Consider the following 22,920-nt stretch of genomic DNA (forward strand, 5'->3'; position numbering starts at 1 on the left):
ACCTCCATGCTTATGCTCACGGCATGGGTACCTACTAGTTAAAGCTAAAATTAATTTTTAATATATGTTTATTGTTTTAATGGTTTATTTCGTTTTTCCGAAAACTTTAGTTCGCAAATTGCGGGCAATTTCTCTGTCAATCTAATTACGCCTTAATGGGAGTAAAAGAGAAAGATGCTCGCATATTGAGAACTTCGGTGTTCGCGGTAGGCCCTCTGTACCTATTTACCGCCGTCGCGGATATTACAAAAGCTTATTAATTTTGATGAAGCCAAATGTCACATTCTCCCAATATTATTTATCAATATTAGTATATGTCTACATATTAATAGGGACATCTATTGTTGGAATGAAATTTATTTTACCATGACGGTAAATATGGTAGAAATTTCACAAGTATCAAGACTATTTAATCCATTTTCTGTGGTGTTGTCGCATACTGATTTTTAAAAACTACTTTTAATCTAGCGCTGCAGACTTTCTTTGGTTTGTCTCTATAAATATTCGCACTCCAAATTCGAACATGAATTATTCAAGTTTTATTGACCTCTTCAAAAGCTTGTAAGTAAAAAGAAAACTTTAGCAATTAAAAGTATGACCCCCTTCCCCCTCTGTGGTTTAACATTAATTCTCCAAGTTTTGAAGGTACTAATTCATTCCCGTAAGTAAAGACTAGAATCGGTTTGATACCGATTGGTATGAATATTTAAAAGTACCTAGAGCTTGATGGACATTGAAACTAAATTCTACCAACGATTTCGTAATGTTATGAATGCGCCACTAGGTATTTCTGAAATCAGTTGGTTGGAAATGCATCTAGTATGACTGACAGACAAACACGGTATCGTTTCCAGAAAACGTTCTCGTTGTTAAGTATTTATCTGGTGGTCAGTATTCAGTAATTCGGTAAGTATTCAGATTTTAAAATCTAGTAAGGATATTTCTGTAAGTAAATATATTACGATTGCTTGCGCCATTTCAACAATACAGACTGCCAATCTATGACCTGAATTTGCAGGTTTATCATAGTTAAATATGGCGACATTTAGAGGTGTCAATCCTTTTACAATTTTTAAGAGAAAATCTCACTTCCTGGCCAAGGCAAGACGTAAAACTTTAGACAAACCACGGGCGGTAATTCGTAAAGCCACAGAATATATAATAGTACTACGTAGCAAAGCCCCATTCGTAAAGTCCTTCGGTTCGGGCCACAAATTGCGATCTGGAGAATTCACGAATTCACCTCCCTAGGTATGTAATGTACTAAATAACATTCAGTTGCAAACCATCCAGAAGGGTTATATTAGTTTGTACCTAATACATTAATAATAGACCAAGTAAAATGGGTTAGGTACTGCAACATTCGTCGAGATTATAAATCTCTGTAACTGCGGGTCCAGCCCCTCCTACATTATTCAGGTACGTTTTGCTTCATAATTAGGCACTTAAATGTATCTTCTTTAACATAAACCAAGCATTAACGACGTTTTATAAGCCATTAAGCTAATTTCCACAGTTATCTTTTTTCCTGAAACAGGTCGATCGCTAAAAGGACTGTAGGTTATACTTTATCCACATTTTTTTATACAAATTGGGAACGATAACTTAGTCCGGCAATCCGGTTTCGTCAGTATAAAAAGACGACAAAGTTAAAGTGCTTTTTCGTCAGAGAAATTGTTTTCCAAACAATATTTTATTTTAGTTACTAAACGTGTCTCTGACCACCAAACATTTTGTCGAGAAGACTAGTCAGTGATTTAGTAGGTATAGTGGGTTTATTTTATTCTATTTTTTCTGGCGAGTAAGCCCCACACACAAACTCCCTCACAAATATCCTTACCAGGATTTGAACGTCCCGTCTCCTGCTTTGTAGGCAGGGGCACTACCGAGAGTACCGACTAGGCTAGGAGCCTAGGCCACATTAATAATGACATTCCCACACTTTGTCATTGCAAATGCCATGGAGAATTACCTTGTTCCGACTCTATCTGCCTCTGGCTCGATTATTCAAAAGAGGCTGGCGTCGCCAATGAATAGAACCCTATTTTTTTACTACCTACCTACAATCTGCATGTAACAAATACTTACATTCTTATACCTACTTTAGTTACACCACCAACAAGGAAAATGTATATAGGGGCGCGCTGTGGAGGGATAAAATCCTTTTTAAATTTGCTAAATAAAATAAACTACATACCTGGTAAAGATATTCATTTTTTAATAAAAAAATTAATAAATATACTATCAGCGAAAATGCACTGCTATCTTTCCGTGACGTATGTACCTAAGTACCTCATTTGTCATCGCCTTTATAATTTGTTCATAACTCGTCGTTACTACTATTGTATTTGCAAATGGCCGCATGGTCGCAGTTATGTATGGTATCGTGGAAGACCTGCTTCAAACGATCGAGGGGGCACAGCTCCTTTTCGCAAGCCGGGAGTCTGACCACTCGCTCTTGGTGAAGTGTCAAGATATGATGGCCGTCTTTGCATCTAGTGGAATAAATATGAAGCAACACTTAGTATGTTATAAATAACTGTTAATGCTACATACATTAGAAATGCTGGAAACAGTCAACTTTTTAGTTGGCCTACTTTTGGCCTAGTTGGTCACACAATCATGACCCTTGTTTTCGAGTTCGCACTTTGCACATCTATTGGGATGCGATTGGACCTATTATTGCGCAAAATGTTGATATAAGATTTGAGTTTTCGATTTAAACCACAAGGCGGAAGACCATCCAATGCGCAAAGGAGCGCGCTTGGACTGTAGTGGGCAGCACTTACTTATAGATTTAGATTTAGCCACTAATAGGGGGTAGACCCTCCTACCCTATTAAATCAGTTAACTGTGGTACAGCAACGGCAAGGGGACTTATAAAATGTTATAATTTCTCTGTTGTCAGATGGAAATGACCGTGTTTTATGCCAACTAAACATATACTTACTCAAGCAAAACAAATGCTAAGTTAGAAGCGAAGCAATCAATTTCCGACAGTCTCCAAACACTGTCCTCCGGGATATAGTCTCCAGTCAATGGCGACTCCGGCTTGTATAAACCCATATGCGTCAGGATCTTTAGCAAAGTCCCGGAATGGGCGAACAGGAATGAAGCGTTAGGTCCGGTTTTCGATCTGAAAACAAATTACACTGTTTACAATGTCGTCGTTGTGGGCAGGGAGCAAAGACATACATACCTAAATACATTTTGAAATTCTTAGCAGTTATCCAATACTCATCCATAAAATTAAAAAGAGACTTACGTTAAATGTTCAAACATATTCTTGACAGACTCGCAGGCTGTCTGACTGGTAAGTTCGTTTCCGTAACCATCCATTAGATAATGCTTCAGATCATAGTAATACTCCAGTACCTGCAAAACACAGTAATATTAAGCATTTTCAATTTGACGAGACTGATGAATGCAATATATTTATAAAAAAAAATTACATGCACGCCAATTTTCGCAAACACGGGTAGGTAAATATAGAACTTATGTAAGTAGGTACATGAAATAATACGTCGGATACGTCATTACCAAACTTATTAGAGCTGGGCGGGACATGTTGCCAGGCAGAGTGATGGCAGGTGGGCCAAAATGTTAACGGAGTGGTGGCCGCTTACAGACGAAAGGAGTGCCTAGCGTCCGTTGGCTCGTTGGGTGAACGATATTCGGAAGATTGTGGGTCACTTCTGGATGAGATTGGCTCAGGACCGGGATAACTGGCGTACTCGAAGAGAGGCCTATGCTCAGCAGTGGGCGATAAAAGGCTGATATGATGATGATGATGATGAAATAATAAAGATTACTGGTAAGACAAGTTGTTCTTGTGGCCTCTAGTCTAGGCAAGGCACAAAACTTGCGACCAAATCTAATTAAGTATGTTAAGGTATTACCTACTTATAACACTAGCTAGTTAAGTTAGCAATAGCAACAATCCTTTCGTCTTTAATATACGGGGAACTCACCTTTATAGTGTTCTTATCAAAGGCAAAGCACCAAGGCGCGACATAGCCTTTCCACCACGCAGTCTCGAACGCACAGGCCTTGTACATCAAACCTGCTGCAGCTAAACAGACAGTTACACGATAACTATAATATAACATGAGTATATTCAAATATAAACCCAAATGCTAAAGGAATAAGGTCCAACATGTTGCAAATAGCATAGCAAGCGAACTACAAACCTAAATCAATAGTGTTATCGAGACCCAATTTTTGTGTAATTTGTTCCAAAGTTTGGTTCATTAGCAGGCTATTCCCCAATTTCTTTTGCTCTGCGTATGTATTTGGGTTTTTCTTAACTTGCTTTTGCCAGTTGTCACAGTGTTTGTAAAACTGGAAAATTGCAACTAAGTATAGGAAAGCCGTTTCGCTATCCCACTTAAATAAAATAGTAATCCCCTGTTTTTAATGAAATTATTTGAGACGGAACAAATTCATTAAAAAAAGTAATAAAAAGTTTCATTAATTACGAATGTGTAAGCAAGTAACGAGGTACAAATGAATTGTAATCACAAAAAGATGATCGTCTTAAATAATTTAATTATTTTACTTAAGAGGGATAGTGATTAGTTGGGGTACAAACATATCACTCATGCAACCCGTGCACCCTTGCATGCAGGTTGTTTAAATAACCCAAAATGTTGAAACAGATAAAATTAGGTGTTTCAATAATAGGTGTCGTTCCTAGTCTGTTATCTATCATTTTCTGGTTAAATTTTTATGGCACCATAATTGAGTTAAAGACATTAGAATTAAGCTGGATTACCATTAAGTTAGAAAAGTTAGCATCAAAAGTGTATATAGTGTATATAGGTCTAGATAATTTAGTCATTTTCGGTACTAAGGATACAGTAACTAGAACTAGTGACACCTTCAAATGTTGGCATTAACTCTAAAGATTTTTCATCACTTTAGAACTTTGTATACATCATCAATTATGGAATAATCATGCTTGGATTTGGAGAAAAGGGCACACAAGACATTTCCAACAGAGTGACAGCATCATACTCGTAACACGGGGTCTCCTTTGCCTGTCTTTGTTATAATGACTTTTGGCGCACTCTTGTCAAACAGTCCAATTGCAAAACTCTTGGCACTTTCCACCGCTCTTTCTGTAGGAGTGGAACGAAACTGAAAAACACGTCAAAGGAATTAAATTAGGGATAACTACCACCACCAAGAAATTACTTTCACGAAAAAATTAAACAAAATGAAGCTATAAAGGTAAACTCTCTTTGAATTTTCAATTTTATATCTCAACTCAATGCCAACCAAATTTATATCTTTGAGCCACCGCTCACTATCGTTTCCGAAGAGTCGGCGTCTAGTCAACAACGTTGGCGCAACTGCGCAACAACGTCATTTTCCATAGCGCTGACTAGACGCCGGAGCTCAAAAGACGCTAGTGTGGAGTCTTGCAAGTTTGAAATAACCAGTGGGCATATACTGCAGTTTAATCATTGTTATATCTCTAGGACAGGGGTCACCAATTTTCATTTCATTTTTTTTTATTCAGTCACAATTTACATTGTATATGAATATAAATTATAATTAAAATTAAAAATTTAAATTAAAAATAAATAAAAAATAAAAATAAAACTTAAATAATATCATGCAACTATAACAATTATTTACAAACTTAATAATATTTACAAATTTGGTATGTAGGTTGTAGGTTTAGTCAATAAAGATTATTATCATTAATAAAGTCCTGGACAGAATAATAGGACTTCCTTAAAAGAAACGCTTTAAGCCTTGCATTAAAAATACAATGATCTACTATGGATTTCAACTCGATCGGTAATTTATTAAATAATTGAATAGCCTGGACACAAGCAGCATGCTTCGGTATATTGAACTTGGCTATAATCTTATTGGGGATGTCTTTTCTTCTAGACAAGAGCCTGCTCTCTCTTTCGCTCTGGTTTTCAACCTGATGTAAATGTTTTATTAGATCAGAGAGCAGGACAAGAATATACAGGGACGGCACTGGCAAGATTTTAAGTTCGGTGAAGTGATCCACGCAAGAATCTCTTTGCGAGATTCTAACTATGGTACGAATAGCCCTTTTTTGCATCTTGAATGCAGAGTCTGCATTGTATTTATAACCATTGCCCCATAGTTTAATGCTGTACCGAAGCTTTGACTCTACTAACGAATGATATACCATCTTCAAGTGTTTTATTGTAAGTTCGTCTCTCAAACTACGGAGCGCATAGCAAGCAGAACTCATCGACATGTTTACATGATGCACTTCGTGTTTCCAGTTTAATTGTGAGTCTATATGTATGCCCAAAAATTTAACCACATCTACTTGATTTATACTGACTCCATTTAACTTAACATCTAAAATATCTGACTGTCTCGTTGTCGCTGAAAAAAGTATTGCGCTTGTCTTCTTGGTATTTAATGTCAAATTGTTTATTCCGAACCACGTATTGAAACCCATAAGAACCGCGTTTACTGCTTCATTGAGTTGTTTTATACTACTTGCCGAAATTACTGCATTTGTGTCATCGGCGAAAACAACAACCTTTGTCGCGGAGAACCGCGAGTATCATACAGTTGGTAAGTTGCACAACAAATACTATATAGATTCGATGTATCTTTAACCCTGCTGGCAACACTGACATGGAAGAAAAAATGTCAGTGTAAGGTAGACAACAAAAGAGAACAGGTGGATGGGTGAAGTGAGGAACAAAATGGCGAGAAGTGGTTGATGAGATGTGGTAAGTTTCATATACAATTGCTATTCTCTATTGAACTGTAGAATAAATCTTATACCAAGTATTCAAGTCCGCACTGACGGTTGTGGAACAGCAATATGTAGTACAAGTAGAGTGTGATACTCAAAGCATACAAGTGAGGCAATGTCAGGGCAGGTTGTAAGGGGTTGGAGGAGACCTGTAGGGACCATTGGTCCCAACCAAATATGACTCGAGTAAGGGTATGTTATACAAGCGATCAATGTAGTGATTGCACACCTTGCCGTGTGGCAATACAATATTAGTCCCCCGAGATGTCAATAGCTCGTCAAGGCGAGGCTAGACCGTAGCCGTGCAGAAGCCACGGGTCGCTCGAGTCAGATTACAAATGTTAATAAACGTTCACAAAGGTTCAAGTAAATATATTGCAGTTCCAAAACCTTGTGCGGATACTCTATTCAATATAAACTGTTAGGACTGTTAGTCTTGTCGTCTATTACATCCTCATTAATAAACGCGGCGACAAGATTAATTGGTGGAGATGCTGGGATATTTCACGTTTGTTGTGGAGGAACAGAAAAGCGGGAGCTGAATCCTTGTGTTCAGTTACCTTACTAGTAGTAATTGTGTTAAAGACTCCGAGTAACAATTAAAGCCTGGAGGCCTGTATAGGCTCCATCAAAGTCTAGTAGAGCCATGTTGGTCCACCAAGGACTGTAAAACAACGTGGCTCCAAACGGCATAAGGGCCAGAAGTGGCTCTGTCAAGGTCTAGTAAGAGCCATGTTGGTCTAACAAGGACCGTAAAACAACGTAGCTCCGAACACCAACAAGGAGGCCAGTATTGGCTCCACTAGGGAGGCCCGTAGTGGCTCCATAAGGGAGGCTCGCAGTAGCTCCACAAGGTTCAGTAGGATGTCATGTTAGCTCACCAAGAGCCGTAAAACAACGTGGCTCCGAAACCATCAACAATCAACACAAGTCTATACGGACACTGTTAGAGATGAATAGTGGATAGTCAATTAATCAAGTAGATCAAAAGTCAAGTTCCCACACAGCGACGTGAAATTGCCCAGATTTAACTATTTTATGTTTTAATTATAATTGCGGCATCGGCAATTTCCCATATTTGTGGGTGAATAGGTATAATTCCATAGGTATTCATCATTGATGCACATTATTTCTGGCATTCAGTGGTGCATATTTGATTGTTGCATAGTTCTTGTGTGTCAGGTGAACCCTGAATAGAGTAAAGCAAATACAAACTAAGTGTTATGAAATTATAATAATATTAGTTGAATGTTGTGCAAGGTTTCTAAGTTAATAGGTTTATCATTTAAATAACAACAATAATTATGCAACAATTTTATGATAATGATAATAAAAAGGAGATAATAAATATATACACAATGAAAATTTGTTTTATTATTATCGTATTATGATATTATTTATTGAATTGCTTTGCGTTTCGATCCGCGTGTAAGCGTGTTGGAATGATACATGCCTCTCATTCGGACTGATATTTAGTACGAGGTCGATGCGTCTATGAAAGGTTTAATATCTTCGTTATCTTGAACGCATCCATTTCATTCCATTGATCAATCGATTTTTTACGTTTGGAGTGGCGCATCACTAGTGCCGCTTTTTCTGGTTGTCAAAATGAAAATTTTCACTTTGACATTGACGGGATGGAATCTAACAAGTGTTTTATGTTATCGAAGTTTGATTTTTAGTACAGAAAAGTGATATTTACTAGAAAACTGTGTTTTTGGATCACATAAGGAAGCGTGAATTGTGGTAAGTAATGTATTCGCAAAAAAAAAAGGAAAACTCTGTGTGAAATGAACGGAAATAAGTGCCATGGTCATCATCGTTAACGGTGCCTTTTCATCAATGTATGAAGATATTTAGTAATAATCTAATGAAGAGATGTTAAAATATTATGTACGTAGGACTTCAAGCAAAGGAGTTCTTATTTAACATCATCTTAAGTTTTTATCCGTTATTCTATCCCGAACCATAAGAATGAGACATTAAGAGAAATAATAATATTTTGTTAGTAAGAAATATACCATAGGGCGTGTTGTTATTTGCAGGTAATTAAACTTATCGCAGCTTTCATCAAAACAGAAAAAATCTTCACTCAAGATTAAATCAGTAATACAGAGATCAACTGCAAAATGGACGAGGCATTACATGCACGAGTAAAAATCAGACATCGTAAAATGAAGGAATTATCAGCACATGCTGCAACAATACTGGAAGGGGGAGAAATACAATTGGTGGACTTGATGCAAGTTCGTATACAATTGAAACGGTCGATTGATGCATTAGAAAAGGAAACTCTCAATTGTATGCAGCATTGTACTAGTAGTACTGGCAGCATGTCAGACGAGTATTTGGAGGACCAATTAATAGCTGAAGATATCCTATCCCGTCTAGACACATACACAGAGTTAAACATCAATAGTGACAGCGAACATAAGGGAATAAACAGTCAAGTATCAAGGCTACCGAAACTGGAACTCCAAAAATTCAATGGAGATTATCTAAAGTTTACCGAGTTTTGGGACCACTTTGAGGCTAGTGTCGGAACAAGAAATCTTAAAGATGTAGACAAGCTTTCATACTTAATGACTTCCCTACAAGGAGCTGCATTAGAAACAATTGAAGGAATTTCTATAACAAACGAAAACTATGTAGTAGCAGTCAGTATGTTGAAGGAAAGGTATGGGACAAAGGAGAAAGTTATTGATGCCCATTATAAGGCCTTAATGAATATTAAAAAAAGTAGCGATGATGCCACTAGCTGTAGGCATACCATAAATGCCCTAGAGAGGCACTTACGCGTGTTAAACAATTTAGGAGAGGATATTAACAGCAGTCATCTTCGTGTTCTGATGACTGATAAATTCCCGGAGAAGGTAATTTACCAAGTTCACTTATTATCTCCTCAAGATCAAAGTATTGAGAAATTGCGAATGGGACTCGAACAAGTGATAACGGCCATGGAGCGTTCCGGTCAGGATAACCAATTTGCAAGTGGTGTTACATCAAGCTCAACACCAGCGCTTCCATCAAGCTCAACACCAGCGCTTCCATCAACAGCTTCATTGTTAGGATTGGCGAAAACGGGATCAAAAAGGAAGTACATCTCATATCGACAGAAGAAAGGCGGTAATGAGCTTTCTAAAAAAATCCGAAAGAATTGCATCTTTTGTGAAGGAACCCACTACAGTAATGAATGCCGGAAGGTAACAAACTTAAGAGGAAGGAAAGAGAAATTGAAGGATAGATGCTTCAAATGTTTTAAGCGAGGACACAACGTTTCAAGTTGCAGATTCAAGAAGAATTGCTATTTCTGTAAAGGTGATCACAATAGTGCCTTATGCCCGAAGCAATTTAAGAAGACTACACCTGATCTAAAAAATACTGAAAAGGGTGAGCCAACACATATTAATAGCGCTGTCATAGCAAAAACTGACACCTTAAATTCTACTACTAAAGAAAAATCATCATTTTTACAGATGGCAGTGGCGACAATCCACAACAAGAATAAACATCTACCTTGCAGACTGATTTTGGATGGTGGATCACAACGTAGTTACATTACTTCAGCAATAGCAAACACATTAAACATTATTCCAGATGGAGAAGATTTTCTCACAATGTATACTTTCTCATCAACTTCACCGAAAACTATATATAGCCCATCAGCTGAAATTAAAATTAAAACAAAAAGAGACGTCATTAAGGATTTAAGAATCAACATAGTTCCTCATATAACAAGAAGGATTCCTATTGTGAAGATTGATATAGAAAAGCCGATTGATTTTCTAGCAGATGATGACACCAGGGGCGAGAATGTTGATTTACTTATAGGTAATGATTATTATTTTTCGCTTATTCGAAACGAGCGCATTGAAAAGGAGAACATGATTCTTATAAATACGGATTTTGGTTGGATTGTATCCGGGAATGGCGAACAAGACAGAGAACATAGTACCTTATCAGTCATTACATACTATTGTCAGTGCCATGATACAGATTGTACATACTTTAATGAACCTGATCTACCGCTAAGAAGTATTGACATGAAATTCCTTTGGAGTTTAGAAAGCATCGGTATAACAGATTCTCCCAAAACAACCAGAGAAGAAGAAGCAGTTAAATATTTCAATGAAACGGTACAGTATAACAATGGCAGATATGAGGTCAAGTGGCCATGGATCCAATACCCGCCTGATTTACCAACAAATTATGGTTTAGCCTATGGTAGGTTAAAAGGCTTGTTACGGAGATCTGATGAGAGCACGCTCAACGAGTATAACCGAATTTTAAAAGAACAATTAGATAAAAAAATCATCGAAGAAATTGAACCTAAAACGGTACCTATCTATCAAGTAAATCCTCCTGTGCACTATCTGCCACATCACATAGTAAAACAAGAAGGTAAAAGCGGGCGGATCGTCTATGATGGTTCAGCGAAGATAAAGGAAGGCAATAGTTTAAATGAATGTATGTACCGAGGTCCTTCATTGCTAGAAGATCTCACTGCGCTATTGATTAAATTTAGAACCGGCAAAGTAGGAATTACTGCAGATGTTGAGAAGGCGTTCTTACAAATTGGTCTTCAAAATGAAGACAGAGACGTAACAAGATTTCTCTGGGTTAAGGACCCTAGTAAAGAACTGACAGATGATAACATACGACATTTCCGATTTTGTAGAATCCCGTTCGGCATAATTTCTAGTCCATTCTTACTAACAGCATCAATTCGATACCATATAACCAAAACAAATGAAGCTCTACTCACAAAAATAGCAGACAAGTGCTACGTTGATAATTTAGTGACATCTGTTGAATCGCTAGATGAAGCTTTACGCTTGTATAATGAAACCAGGACAGTATTTAACGAGCTTTCAATGAATATAAGAGACTGGGTGTCAAATGACAGTCAATTTATGGAGAAGATCCCAAAGAGCCAGTCAGGAAATCAATCAGTAAAATTGAAAATACTGGGTCTCATTTGGAACCTACAAGATGACACTTTACAACTTAAAGTTGAAGATAAGGCGCTTGAAGCTCAAGCCAAAGATGAACTGAACAAAAAGGATATCCTTAGAGCTCTTGCCCGTGTCTATGATCCATGTGGGTTTGCGTCGCCTCTTATTCTGCCAGCTAAATTACTGTTTCAAGACTTGTGCATCCAGAAATTTAGATGGGACGCACCTTTACCAATGAATATAGTTCAAAAATGGAAATCCATTGTGGAGAAATTAAAGACAGCAAAAGATATAAAGATCCCTAGATATGTGGCCGAAGACATGCCGGAAGGCGCAATGCAATATGAACTTCATGTCTTTACCGATGCTTCTAAGTTCGCCTACTCAGCTGTTGCGTATTTACGCACCCAATGTGGAGGGACGACTAAAACTGCGTTCCTAATGTCAAAATCCCGCGTAACGCCTGTAGAAGACAAAGAAAATTTGAAGATTCCCCGTCTAGAACTACTGGGCTATTTGATAGGAAGTAGGTTGCTCAAGTACTTGAAGAATAACCTGAACCTGACAATTCATAAGCAGTACTTATGGACGGATAGCCAAGTTGTGCTTTACTGGCTTAGAACTAACCACTTACTGCCACCCTTCGTAAAGAGACGCATAGATGAAATAAATCAACTAAAGGACGTCGAGTTCTGTTACATAAACACTAACGAAAATCCAGCTGATTTAGGGACACGTCCGGAACTATGGGATGAAAAGCAAGCCTTATGGTTTACAGGCCCACCTTTCCTTGTCAAAGACTCAAAATTCTGGTCAAGTAACAGGTACTTAGAACAAAATACTCTTCTTTTGGCCGGGGAGGTCCTGGACATAATAGATGGTCCAGAAATGGTACTGAAAGGGTATGAAGTAGACCCACCTGCCTACCTTACGGGAGAAATTCAGGAAGTAGATGCCAGAAGTGAAACAGAAGTTACTAACAACAAAGAGCCTGAAATCGGTACCGCAGATTTACCTGATTCCCTCACAGGAGTGGATCAGGGGGTAATTACTAATGATACTAAGACTGAAACCGGTATTACAGAAATCTTGGAAGTACAAAAGAAACATTTCCCTGATGAGATAAACGGAAAAAAGACTGCGTTAATGAGAAGCCTTGATCTGTTCCTAGATGTGGATGGAATCTTGCGGTGTGGTGGACGTATGAAACATACGAACTGGTCTTATGATAAAAAGCATCCGATACTTATTCCAAAGAACTCAGAGTTTACCAACAGAGTTATACAAGAAGTACACGAAAAAAACTACCATGTAGGTCCACCTCATACTTTGAATATTATTCGAGAGCAATATTGGATCCCGCAAGGTAAAGCTCAAGTAATGAAGGTCATTAAAAAGTGTAAGAAATGTCTGAAGCAAGGTGGAGGGCCCTACAAATTACCTCAAACTGCAGCATTGCCTCCCGAGCGAGTAAACTATAGCCCTCCCTTTACGTTTACTGGGGTTGATTACTTTGGGCCAATGTATGTTACCACCACAAATGGAAATCGAGAAAAAAGATGGGTCTGTTTGTTCACCTGTCTGGCAGTCCGTGCGATACATTTAGAATTAGTGAAAGACTTGACAGCGGAGGAGTGTCTCCTTGCAGTAAGACGATTGGTGGCAGCTAGAGGTATACCAAATACAATTATATCAGACAACGCTTTGCAATTTAAGCTAACATCCGAAATATTAATTAACTGCTACTGCACCGAAAATAAAATAAAATGGAAGTTCATTCCGCAGTTAGCCCCGTGGCATGGCGGATTTTATGAGCGGCTAGTTGGAATTGTAAAGCACTGTCTTAAAAGGACTTTGGATAAGCATTTATTGAATGACAGTCAATTAGTCACCATTATCAAAGAAGTCGAATCAGTGGTCAACACAAGACCTTTGACTAATGTAGGTGCTGATTTGGAGTATGTCCTGAAACCTGCAGATTTTTTGACTCTAGGGAAATGTTTGGAATTGACTCCCTCAAGTAACGTTATAGGCGTTGATGGGACTACTACAAAAACGGATCTTGTCCAAGGATGGAAACGAGGCCAGTCTATCTTAGCGGAATTTAAGAAGATGTTTCAAGAACAATATCTGACTAGTCTTCGTGAGAAACATCGGGGATCAATAAGACAACCTCGAGTAACTTCAGACCGGACACCTCAACTTGGAGACATAGTACAAATAAAAGAGGAATTGAAGAATAGGAATACATGGAAAGTTGGGAAGATAACTTCGTTAATAAAAGGTCAGGATGGTCAGTGCCGTGTAGCGAAAGTGAAAGTGGGTAATACAGAATTCACCAGGTCAATCGGTCATCTTTACCCACTAGAAGTTGACAACGCCAGTGAAGACACCCAAACTTCTGACATCTTAAATCCGGTTATTCCAACTCCATTGGATCCACCTACAAACAATGACCAAGTTGAAATCAACAGCGTGCCAACACCAATACCAATCAACATAAACCCACAAGTCCCGCAACAAAGCTGCGAGTACCCTAAACAAAATCAGGGAGATGTGGCAGATCTGTCCCACAAGGAAGTGACTGTTCCGGCAGAGGAAGATGTAGCCAATTCAACCAATGAAGATGTAACTTATCCAGTTGACGAATGTATGTCAGAGCCCGATGACATATTTGTGACTGAACCAACCGCACCAGTTACACCCAATATGCGGGACGATGCTGTCCAAAGATCAACGCCAGCTAGACAAGCAGCCATTCGAGCGAAGGAAAAAATCGCCGAATGGACGCGCAACCTAATAATCCTGTTGCAGTAGACTCTCTGTTGCCGGGGAGTGTCGCGGAGAACCGCGAGTATCATACAGTTGGTAAGTTGCACAACAAATACTATATAGATTCGATGTATCTTTAACCCTGCTGGCAACACTGACATGGAAGAAAAAATGTCAGTGTAAGGTAGACAACAAAAGAGAACAGGTGGATGGGTGAAGTGAGGAACAAAATGGCGAGAAGTGGTTGATGAGATGTGGTAAGTTTCATATACAATTGCTATTCTCTATTGAACTGTAGAATAAATCTTATACCAAGTATTCAAGTCCGCACTGACGGTTGTGGAACAGCAATATGTAGTACAAGTAGAGTGTGATACTCAAAGCATACAAGTGAGGCAATGTCAGGGCAGGTTGTAAGGGGTTGGAGGAGACCTGTAGGGACCATTGGTCCCAACCAAATATGACTCGAGTAAGGGTATGTTATACAAGCGATCAATGTAGTGATTGCACACCTTGCCGTGTGGCAATACAATATTAGTCCCCCGAGATGTCAATAGCTCGTCAAGGCGAGGCTAGACCGTAGCCGTGCAGAAGCCACGGGTCGCTCGAGTCAGATTACAAATGTTAATAAACGTTCACAAAGGTTCAAGTAAATATATTGCAGTTCCAAAACCTTGTGCGGATACTCTATTCAATATAAACTGTTAGGACTGTTAGTCTTGTCGTCTATTACATCCTCATTAATAAACGCGGCGACAACCTTTACATGCGGCATTTGCTTATTTATATAAGATATTAAATCGTTTATAAATGCAACGAAGAATAATGGACCCAAAATCGAACCTTGCGGTACTCCACGTCTTATGTTGATCATATCGGACTTGTACGCTTTCTCGGTGCCGCATTCAATAGCCTTAAGTTCGACATACTGTTTCCTGTTAGTGAGATAGGATTCATACAGTTTTAAAACCTGTCCCCGAACTCCATAGTGCTCCAATTTTTTTAATAGTATTTTATGATCGACCGTGTCGAAAGCGGAGCTTAGGTCAAGGAACAGTCCAGCTACTTTATCTTTATTATTTATTGCGTGTACCACATCTTCGATTAAGGCGTCCGTAGCTTCACGAGTGCCAACGCCTCTACGATACCCAAATTGTCTGTCTTGTAACGCATCACAGCGGTTGAGGTGATTTTGCAGGCGCGATTTCATAATTTTTTCTAATATTTTAGACAGAGTTGGTAAAAGTGATATGGGTCTGTAATTCTTTGGATCACTTTTTATTCCCTTTTTGTAGATTGGCAGCACTTTTGCTATCTTTAATTGCTCGGGAAATCTACCTAGCTCAAAACATTTATTAAATATCTCCGCAAGTGGCTCGGCCAGTAAGTCCACGTTGTCTTTTATAACTGTTATGGGAATTTCGTCATATCCAACAGAAGATTTGGGAGCCATTTCCTTTACCAGTTTCCAAACTTCATAGGGAGTAACTATGTCAAATTCCATGTTGTGTTCGATTCTTTTAGTGCAGTCTTTAAGCAAATCTACTGCCTGTAGAGAATCGTTGGCAATATAGCCATTACTGTGGTCAAAATAATTCGAGAATATATCAACTTGTTCCTGTGGATCTACTATAACTTTGTCTGTGCGAAGTATTAAAGTTTCTCGTGTTTTTGTTCTTGTTTTATTTCTGTGTCTGTTCACAACGTTCCATATTGATTTACTGATTTACTAATTAGTTTCTTCTGAGTTCCGGTTCTTAAAATTAATAACCATCCATTGCGATCCGTTTCTACTTGACTATTAAATACTTAAGTAAAAAAATTATATAGGTTGGCGGTCCGGATCCGGACCACGGTCCACCAATTGGTAACCCCTCCTCTAGGGCAAAGTTTAGACAGGAGTCCTTACGCCTCACTTCACCAAACAACAAAGAGAATTAATGACAGACAGAAAAAGAAAGTTTAATAATCATTTTGTAACTTTGGTGTCATATACAAAACTGGAAACATGGTTAAAGTATAACTCAAAATATGGCCTCGACCGGTCTGCCCTAGTGGGTAGTGACCCTGCCTGTGAAGCCGATGGTCCTGGATTCGAATCCCGGTAAGGGCATTTATTTTGTGTGATGAGCACAGATATTTGTTCCCGAGTCATGGGTGTTTTCTATGTATATAAGTATGTATTTATCTATATCAGCATGTATATCGTCGCCTAGCACCCATAGTACAAGCTTTGCTTAGTTTGGGGCTAGGTTGATCTGTGTAAGATGTCCCCTAATATTTATTTATTTTATTTATTTATTTATGATAAAATAATTTAAGAAGTTGATCTTACCTCATAAGTATCACTGTTGTATTTACTCTTAATAATACTGGGAAATCTTTTATGCATCCTCTTAGCTAACTGGGTCATTTCATCCCTGCCTTCATCTACTAGGTCCTTTTCCTTGGTTATATCTATACTGCTTGACCAATTTGCAAATCGTGATAATTGCTCCTTGGTTAATTGACCTGTATAATATCAAATCACACATTAGGCTACAGGGTTCGAAAGGATAATTATCAATGATAGTACAAGTGGAAGTCCCTTTCTAACAAAAGCTGCCAAAAAGTGACATCCACATGTATTACAAGTTACTAGCTTTTGAAAAACGGGCCCCTGGACAGTTGAAACTAAAAAAAAGCTTGTAAATTTCATACTAACCTTTTCCAACCTTGTGTCCTGATAAAATCTGTTGAGAGAACTCTTTTAAAGTTGTGTTCATATCTGCTATATCTTCGTCACTTGGCAACCTGGATCCATGGCGTATAACCATCCACATTTTAGTACTTTCACACCCTAAAAAGAACGGCATAATGACGAATATTTAAGTAGGAAATTTCTCATTGAAGGAAACAGCAGTCGGAATATTATTCTTAGTAAGTAACTACTCACCGGGAAACTTGATCTTGGAGTCATCTTTAAGGTATTTAAACCTGTAGGGGGTTTTAGAGCCCAAATGATTACGTATATCATCTGAAATGGATTCAGATTCGGCATCGTGAAAAATAATCAACACAGCTACAGTGATAATGTATAACTTAACACCCATATTAATAATTACGCTAGACTTTGTTCTTTGAATAATTCTGTGGAATACAATTATGCTGATGTTATAATACTGTAATTTCGTATACCAGTGTTTGTGTATTTTTTTTATTTATAAACTGACACTTTGGATTTAAATTATGGGAGCCACTAATACACAACCAAATAATGCTCAACCCAAGAATGTACAGCCCAATAATTGGCGTCCATGATGGACGCGGATTATTGGGCTGTACATTCCTGGGTTGAGCATTCTCGGTCCGCGCAAGTTTGGTCCGGGGCGATAATACGAAGCCACTATTTTCACAGGGCAATAATGTACGACCCCATAATTCGCGTCCACTAATTTGAGTCCCTTGGCTTTCAATTATTGGGCTGAACATTATTGGTACAGGTCGAGAAAGCCCGACCCAATAATGTACGACCCAATAATTGGAAGCCAAAAACCAGAGATATTCTTTTTTTTAAGGGAGCTGTCAAAATTAGTAGTGACGTTCTGACATGAGATCTTGACAGCTCAAAAATAATCGGTTTTTCCAGTGACATCTATCAGTGACATTGACAGTATTGACACTTGTTGCTTAGGTTGCTTTACAATTTCTGTATCAATTTTTATTTTTCATGTATTTTTGCGAGGAATACAGAAGTACGGACGTGACTCGAACGAAGACGGCTAAGTGTAGACGTGGCCCATTTACTTGCTGAGCGAAACCAGAATAACCAATGGCGTCTGGAAGAATCACATAACCCACGGCGAGCTTCAATCATATCAGTACAGATGCAAGAACCCTGTTCTGAGTCTCTGATCCATAAGTGTGGCCTGCTTAGGCCTTAGGCCACGTGTCGGCATCCTCGATAACATCAATCAATCCCACAGTGACTTGTTACCTGATACGACTGTTACCTGATACGACTTGCAGGTAGTTTTTGGCATTTGAAAAGATGGTAACTTTGGGAATTTTGTGGGACTGATATGTTCAGCCTATACTTGGGACAAACCATGTAAAAAATATGTGTCAATGAAATTCAAATATTGTGAAGAACATTACAAGTTGCTCAAGTTGTCGTGTCGGCAGTACCACTTCTACGACCGAGCAGTCTTGATACGCCGTGTCTACGAAGAAAGACTCAGAAAACTTCAAGACGCATCAATCACATGCAAGTTAGAAGAGCCACAATTAGAGCCCAAGTACATCGCAGACCTGCAGGATTTGAAGGCACAAATAGAAGAACGCTTACACTACATGCAGATCACCCAACCAGCACCAGCAGATGACGTCGCAGAATTGGCCAGGGTGGAGTTAGCAATGAGAAAACATTACACACAGAGATTCTGCATTACTAAAGACAACAATCATGACATGTGGGAAGACCACTTGAAAAACATTATAACAAAAAGTGAAGTGAAAAACAAAGACAATAATGATCGCGAGTTATTAGAACAGTATGCTAAAGAACAGTGGTTATTAGAATTAAGAGCCATAGTCTATGATTATTCACCAGACTTGACATCACCGACTACTCACTTAACAACTAATCAATTAGGATTAGAAGTAAATTTAGAAAAAATTAAGGATACACCGATAGTTAATAAGCTAAACTTAATGTCGTGTTTTCCAATTGGCGATAAGTATAATACATTTTTAGAAACGTATGTAGATTTTAGTAAGACTAGCATTAATGAAATGTATTATAATTATCACTATGGCTACCCCATATTCAACTATGTGCCGTCCCAGGAAACATGGGCATAGATCGAATATTATAGCCAATAGAATTTATTCATATGATGTTGTAGAATATAGCCAATAGAATTGTATCTCGATATTGTAGAATATACTTGTTATTATGATTTACTTGTTATTAGCCTATGTACTTATTAATTTACTTGTTTTTAGGCTATGTACTTATCAATTTATTTGTTTTTAGGCTATGCACTTATTAATTTACTTGTTCCATATTAGGTTATGCACTTATTAATTTACTTGTTATTCACTTATAAACGGTGGTGGCCGAGTGGATATGACGCCCGACTTTCAATCCGGAGGTCGCGGGTTCAAATCCTGGCTCGTACCAATGAGTTTTTCGGAACTTATGTATGAAATATCAATTTACCACTAGCTTTTCGGTGAAGGAAAACATCGTGAGGAAACCTGCAATACATCTGCGAAGAAATTCAAAGGTGTATGTGAAGTCCCCAATCCGCTTTGGGCTAGCGTGGGGACTATAGCCCGAGCCCTCTCGCGCATGAGAGGAGGCCTGTGCCCAACAGTGGGACGTATAAAGGCTGATTTATTATTTATTATTATTATTAACACTTATAAATAAAAATTATGCTATGAATACATGTTTTTTTTTCATGATGTTATTACCCGACTACGGCAAAGCAAAAGGAGGGTTATGATTTTGACCTTTATGTATGTGGGTATGTATGTATGTATGTTCATCTGTTCCCTCATAACTTCAAAAGTACGCATTATAACTTGACAAATCATGTGTCATTCGAATTGTCTTGATTGTCCGCTGGTTATAGGCTTATAACGTCACATTAAATTGATCATGGCGCCCTCTAGAGGTCATAAAGTCAGGAACAAAAAAATTAAATGAAGTACAATACAATACTCTTTATTGCACACCTCACATGCACGTAGTTTACAATAAATGTACAATAACATAAACAAAGACAATAGAGGTAACAACAGGCGGTCTTATCGCTTAAGAGCGATCTCTTCCAGACAACCTTTGGATATCGGAGACAAAATAATTAGAATATACGGTAGGTGGCGCAAATAAAAAATATGAAAAGTCGAATTGAATATAACCAAACAACACAAAACATTAATAAAGATAAACATACTTAAATACATACAACCATAAACATACATCTAGACATACATACATACATAAAAACTACAATATATACCTATTAAATAAAGAAACAACAGTGTCAATTATTATAAAAATAAAAACTAAGGTAGGGAAAGATAGTATTCCTTAAGGTTATGATGCCGTGTCATATATCATTTGAAAGAGCGTAATTAGCACATTTCAAATATGTACATACATACAATATCTACAGCTTTTGCCCCCGGTTTTGCTTGCATGTACCCAGTGCCGGCCCGAGCCCTTGATCAGGGTAGAGCGAAATCGGGTTTTGGCGCCCTTCGTTGAAGTTTTCAAGCTTATTTTCCACCCCCCTCGCCACGCTCGCGTCTTTTAAAACTTTTTTCTCATTTGCCATTTTTGCGCCCCCCTTGCCATCCGGCGCCTAGAATTTCGGATCCGCTAGCGCTCAGGATTCTATAAATGCTGCGGGCGTAGCTCGACGTACGTGGCGCACTACAATGCCTACCATCTAAATATGTCGGGCGTAGCCCGATGTACGTGGCGCACTACAATACCGGGCACCGAAGGTGACCTCATACTAAATGTGTCGGGCGTCGCCCCACGTTCGTGGCGCACTACAATGCCGGGCACCGAAGGTGCTCTCATACTAAATGCGTCGGGCGCAGCCCGACGTCCGTGGCGCACTACAATGCCGGGCACCGAAGGTGCCCTTCATACTAATGCGTCGGGCGTAGTTCGACGTGGTGGCGAACGACAATACCAGGCACCTCATACTAAATGCGTCGGGCATAGCCCGACGTACGTGTCGCACTGCAATGCCGGGCACCGAAGGTGCCCTCATACTAAAATAAATAAGTTTTTGGCAAAAATTTCATTTTTGGTACAAGTATTTATCGCTGACTGTACTTTTCTTACGACAGACAACTAATACTCATCGAGACAATTCTAAAAACCCCTAACACAATTAGGTTGCGTTGTTTCATCACAGAGTTCCTATGGCCACCTCCTGTCTCCATCATCAGATCAGCTCGATGGTACCATAATATTGCATTGTCACCCGACTTACAATGTCAAATAACATTGAGTTTTTCTTTATTGATTTAAAAGGCATTTAAATTATGAGTGGCCACCATAAATTACGGGGCTTACGGTCACGTGATCGCCTTACGCCCCTTACGGTCACGTAATCGCCTTACGCTGTCTCGAGTTTATCATTTTTTCCCCACCTCAAAAAGTGCCCAGCGCCGCTAAAGAAGTTTTCACTTCAAAAATAAGTTCAAAAACTAAAACCCGACTACTGAAAAATTGCGCTCTTAAAAGTATGAAACAAGAAAAAAAATCATCTCGAAATCGCATTTAGAAAATATTTTATATTTATTATCTTTAAATTATAGATATTCAGAGGATAGCCGTGGTCGTATGCCACTATTCTTTAAACTTTAAAGCTTATGTTAGCTTAGTTATTTAATGTATTGTGTTGTTAAATGGGTAAGTGGCAAGTTTGATGCCACGAATATTCGGCAACTATTCGGCATTCGGCCTATTCGGCCACTTTGCCGAATATTCGGTATTCGACCGAATGTTGCCTACTATTCGGCCGAATACCGAATATCTGTTGCACCTACTTAAAAAGAAAAATTGCACAATAAAAATAATCAAAAACTATGTAGGTAAGGTATATTTAGAATGTGTTCTTGGAAAGTTGTTAAATACGAAGACCCTTTTTTGAGCATTTGTTGATTAAAAAATATTTGTGTCATGCCGAATATTCGGTATTCGGCCAAAACCACTATTCGGGGCATCTCTAGTATTAATATTAATATGTCTTTCCTATCACGAAACAATGATGTTCCGGACCTGTGGGAGGCGTTTGCCGAGCCGAAGACAATATATTGCCTTTTGACATTTTAATGCCTGTAGGGGCTACACCGAGTGGATGCTGCCCTTGCCCATCATGGGACGCACGTGGAAGCAGCACCCGCCAAGGTGTATAAAGACTGAGACGCCACGAATATTCGGCAACTATTCGGTATTCGGCCTTTTTGCCGAATATTCGGTATTCGGCCAAATGTTGTCTACTATTCGGCCGAATACCGAATATCTCTTGCCTCTAACTAAAAAGAAAAATTACACAAAAAAATACCAAATTTAGGTATAAGTATTTAATATTTAAAAAGTATTATTGGAAAGTTGTTAAATAGGAAGACCCTTTATTTAAGCATTTGTTGATTATGAAATATTTTATTTTTATCATGGGTCTGATTTCATTGATTCTAACCCTACATTCATTAGTCCTGTTTTACAAAAAATATATCTTAGAACGAAACGTTGTGCTTTGTTGGCGAACAGTTTTCATAATATTGTGACTCACAATGTTCGCATCTCATGCCGAATATTCGGTCGCCGAATATTCGGTATTCGGCCGAGAGAGTGGCCGAATATTCGGTATTCGGCCAAAACCATTATTCGGGGCATCTCTAATAAAGACTAATTGA

The 22,920-nt window shown here is 38.5% G+C and overlaps 1 protein-coding gene across 1 annotated transcript; it reads right to left on the reverse strand.

Annotated features, from left to right (window-relative positions):
- Positions 1–2,249: 2,249 nt before the first annotated feature.
- LOC134648737 (multiple inositol polyphosphate phosphatase 1-like) lies at positions 2,250–17,682 on the reverse strand. Its single transcript, XM_063503246.1, has 9 exons — positions 17,426–17,682; positions 17,195–17,329; positions 16,826–17,001; positions 5,017–5,139; positions 4,191–4,341; positions 3,972–4,072; positions 3,266–3,375; positions 2,951–3,136; positions 2,250–2,495 (listed from the first exon to the last, which is right to left on the reverse strand). The coding sequence occupies exons 1-9, from the start codon at positions 17,580–17,582 to the stop codon at positions 2,321–2,323; spliced, it is 1,314 nt and encodes a 437-aa protein (XP_063359316.1). The 5' UTR covers positions 17,583–17,682; the 3' UTR covers positions 2,250–2,320.
- Positions 17,683–22,920: the final 5,238 nt, after the last annotated feature.

This window comes from Cydia amplana, chromosome 6 (assembly GCF_948474715.1).
Source record: "Cydia amplana chromosome 6, ilCydAmpl1.1, whole genome shotgun sequence".
NCBI classification, from domain to species: domain Eukaryota; kingdom Metazoa; phylum Arthropoda; class Insecta; order Lepidoptera; family Tortricidae; genus Cydia; species Cydia amplana.

Excerpts from the sequence above, each read along its gene's own strand:
- LOC134648737 (XM_063503246.1), bottom strand. The coding sequence starts at position 17,582 with ATGGGTGTTAAGTTATACATTATCACTGTAGCTGTGTTGATTATTTTT. Across the intron at positions 5,140-16,825 it reads ACAACAGTGATACTTATGAG|TTTCGTTCCACTCCTACAGA; the intron begins GTAAGATCAACT and ends CGTGTTTTTCAG. Across the intron at positions 3,376-3,971 it reads TTGATAAGAACACTATAAAG|GTACTGGAGTATTACTATGA; the intron begins GTGAGTTCCCCG and ends TGTGTTTTGCAG.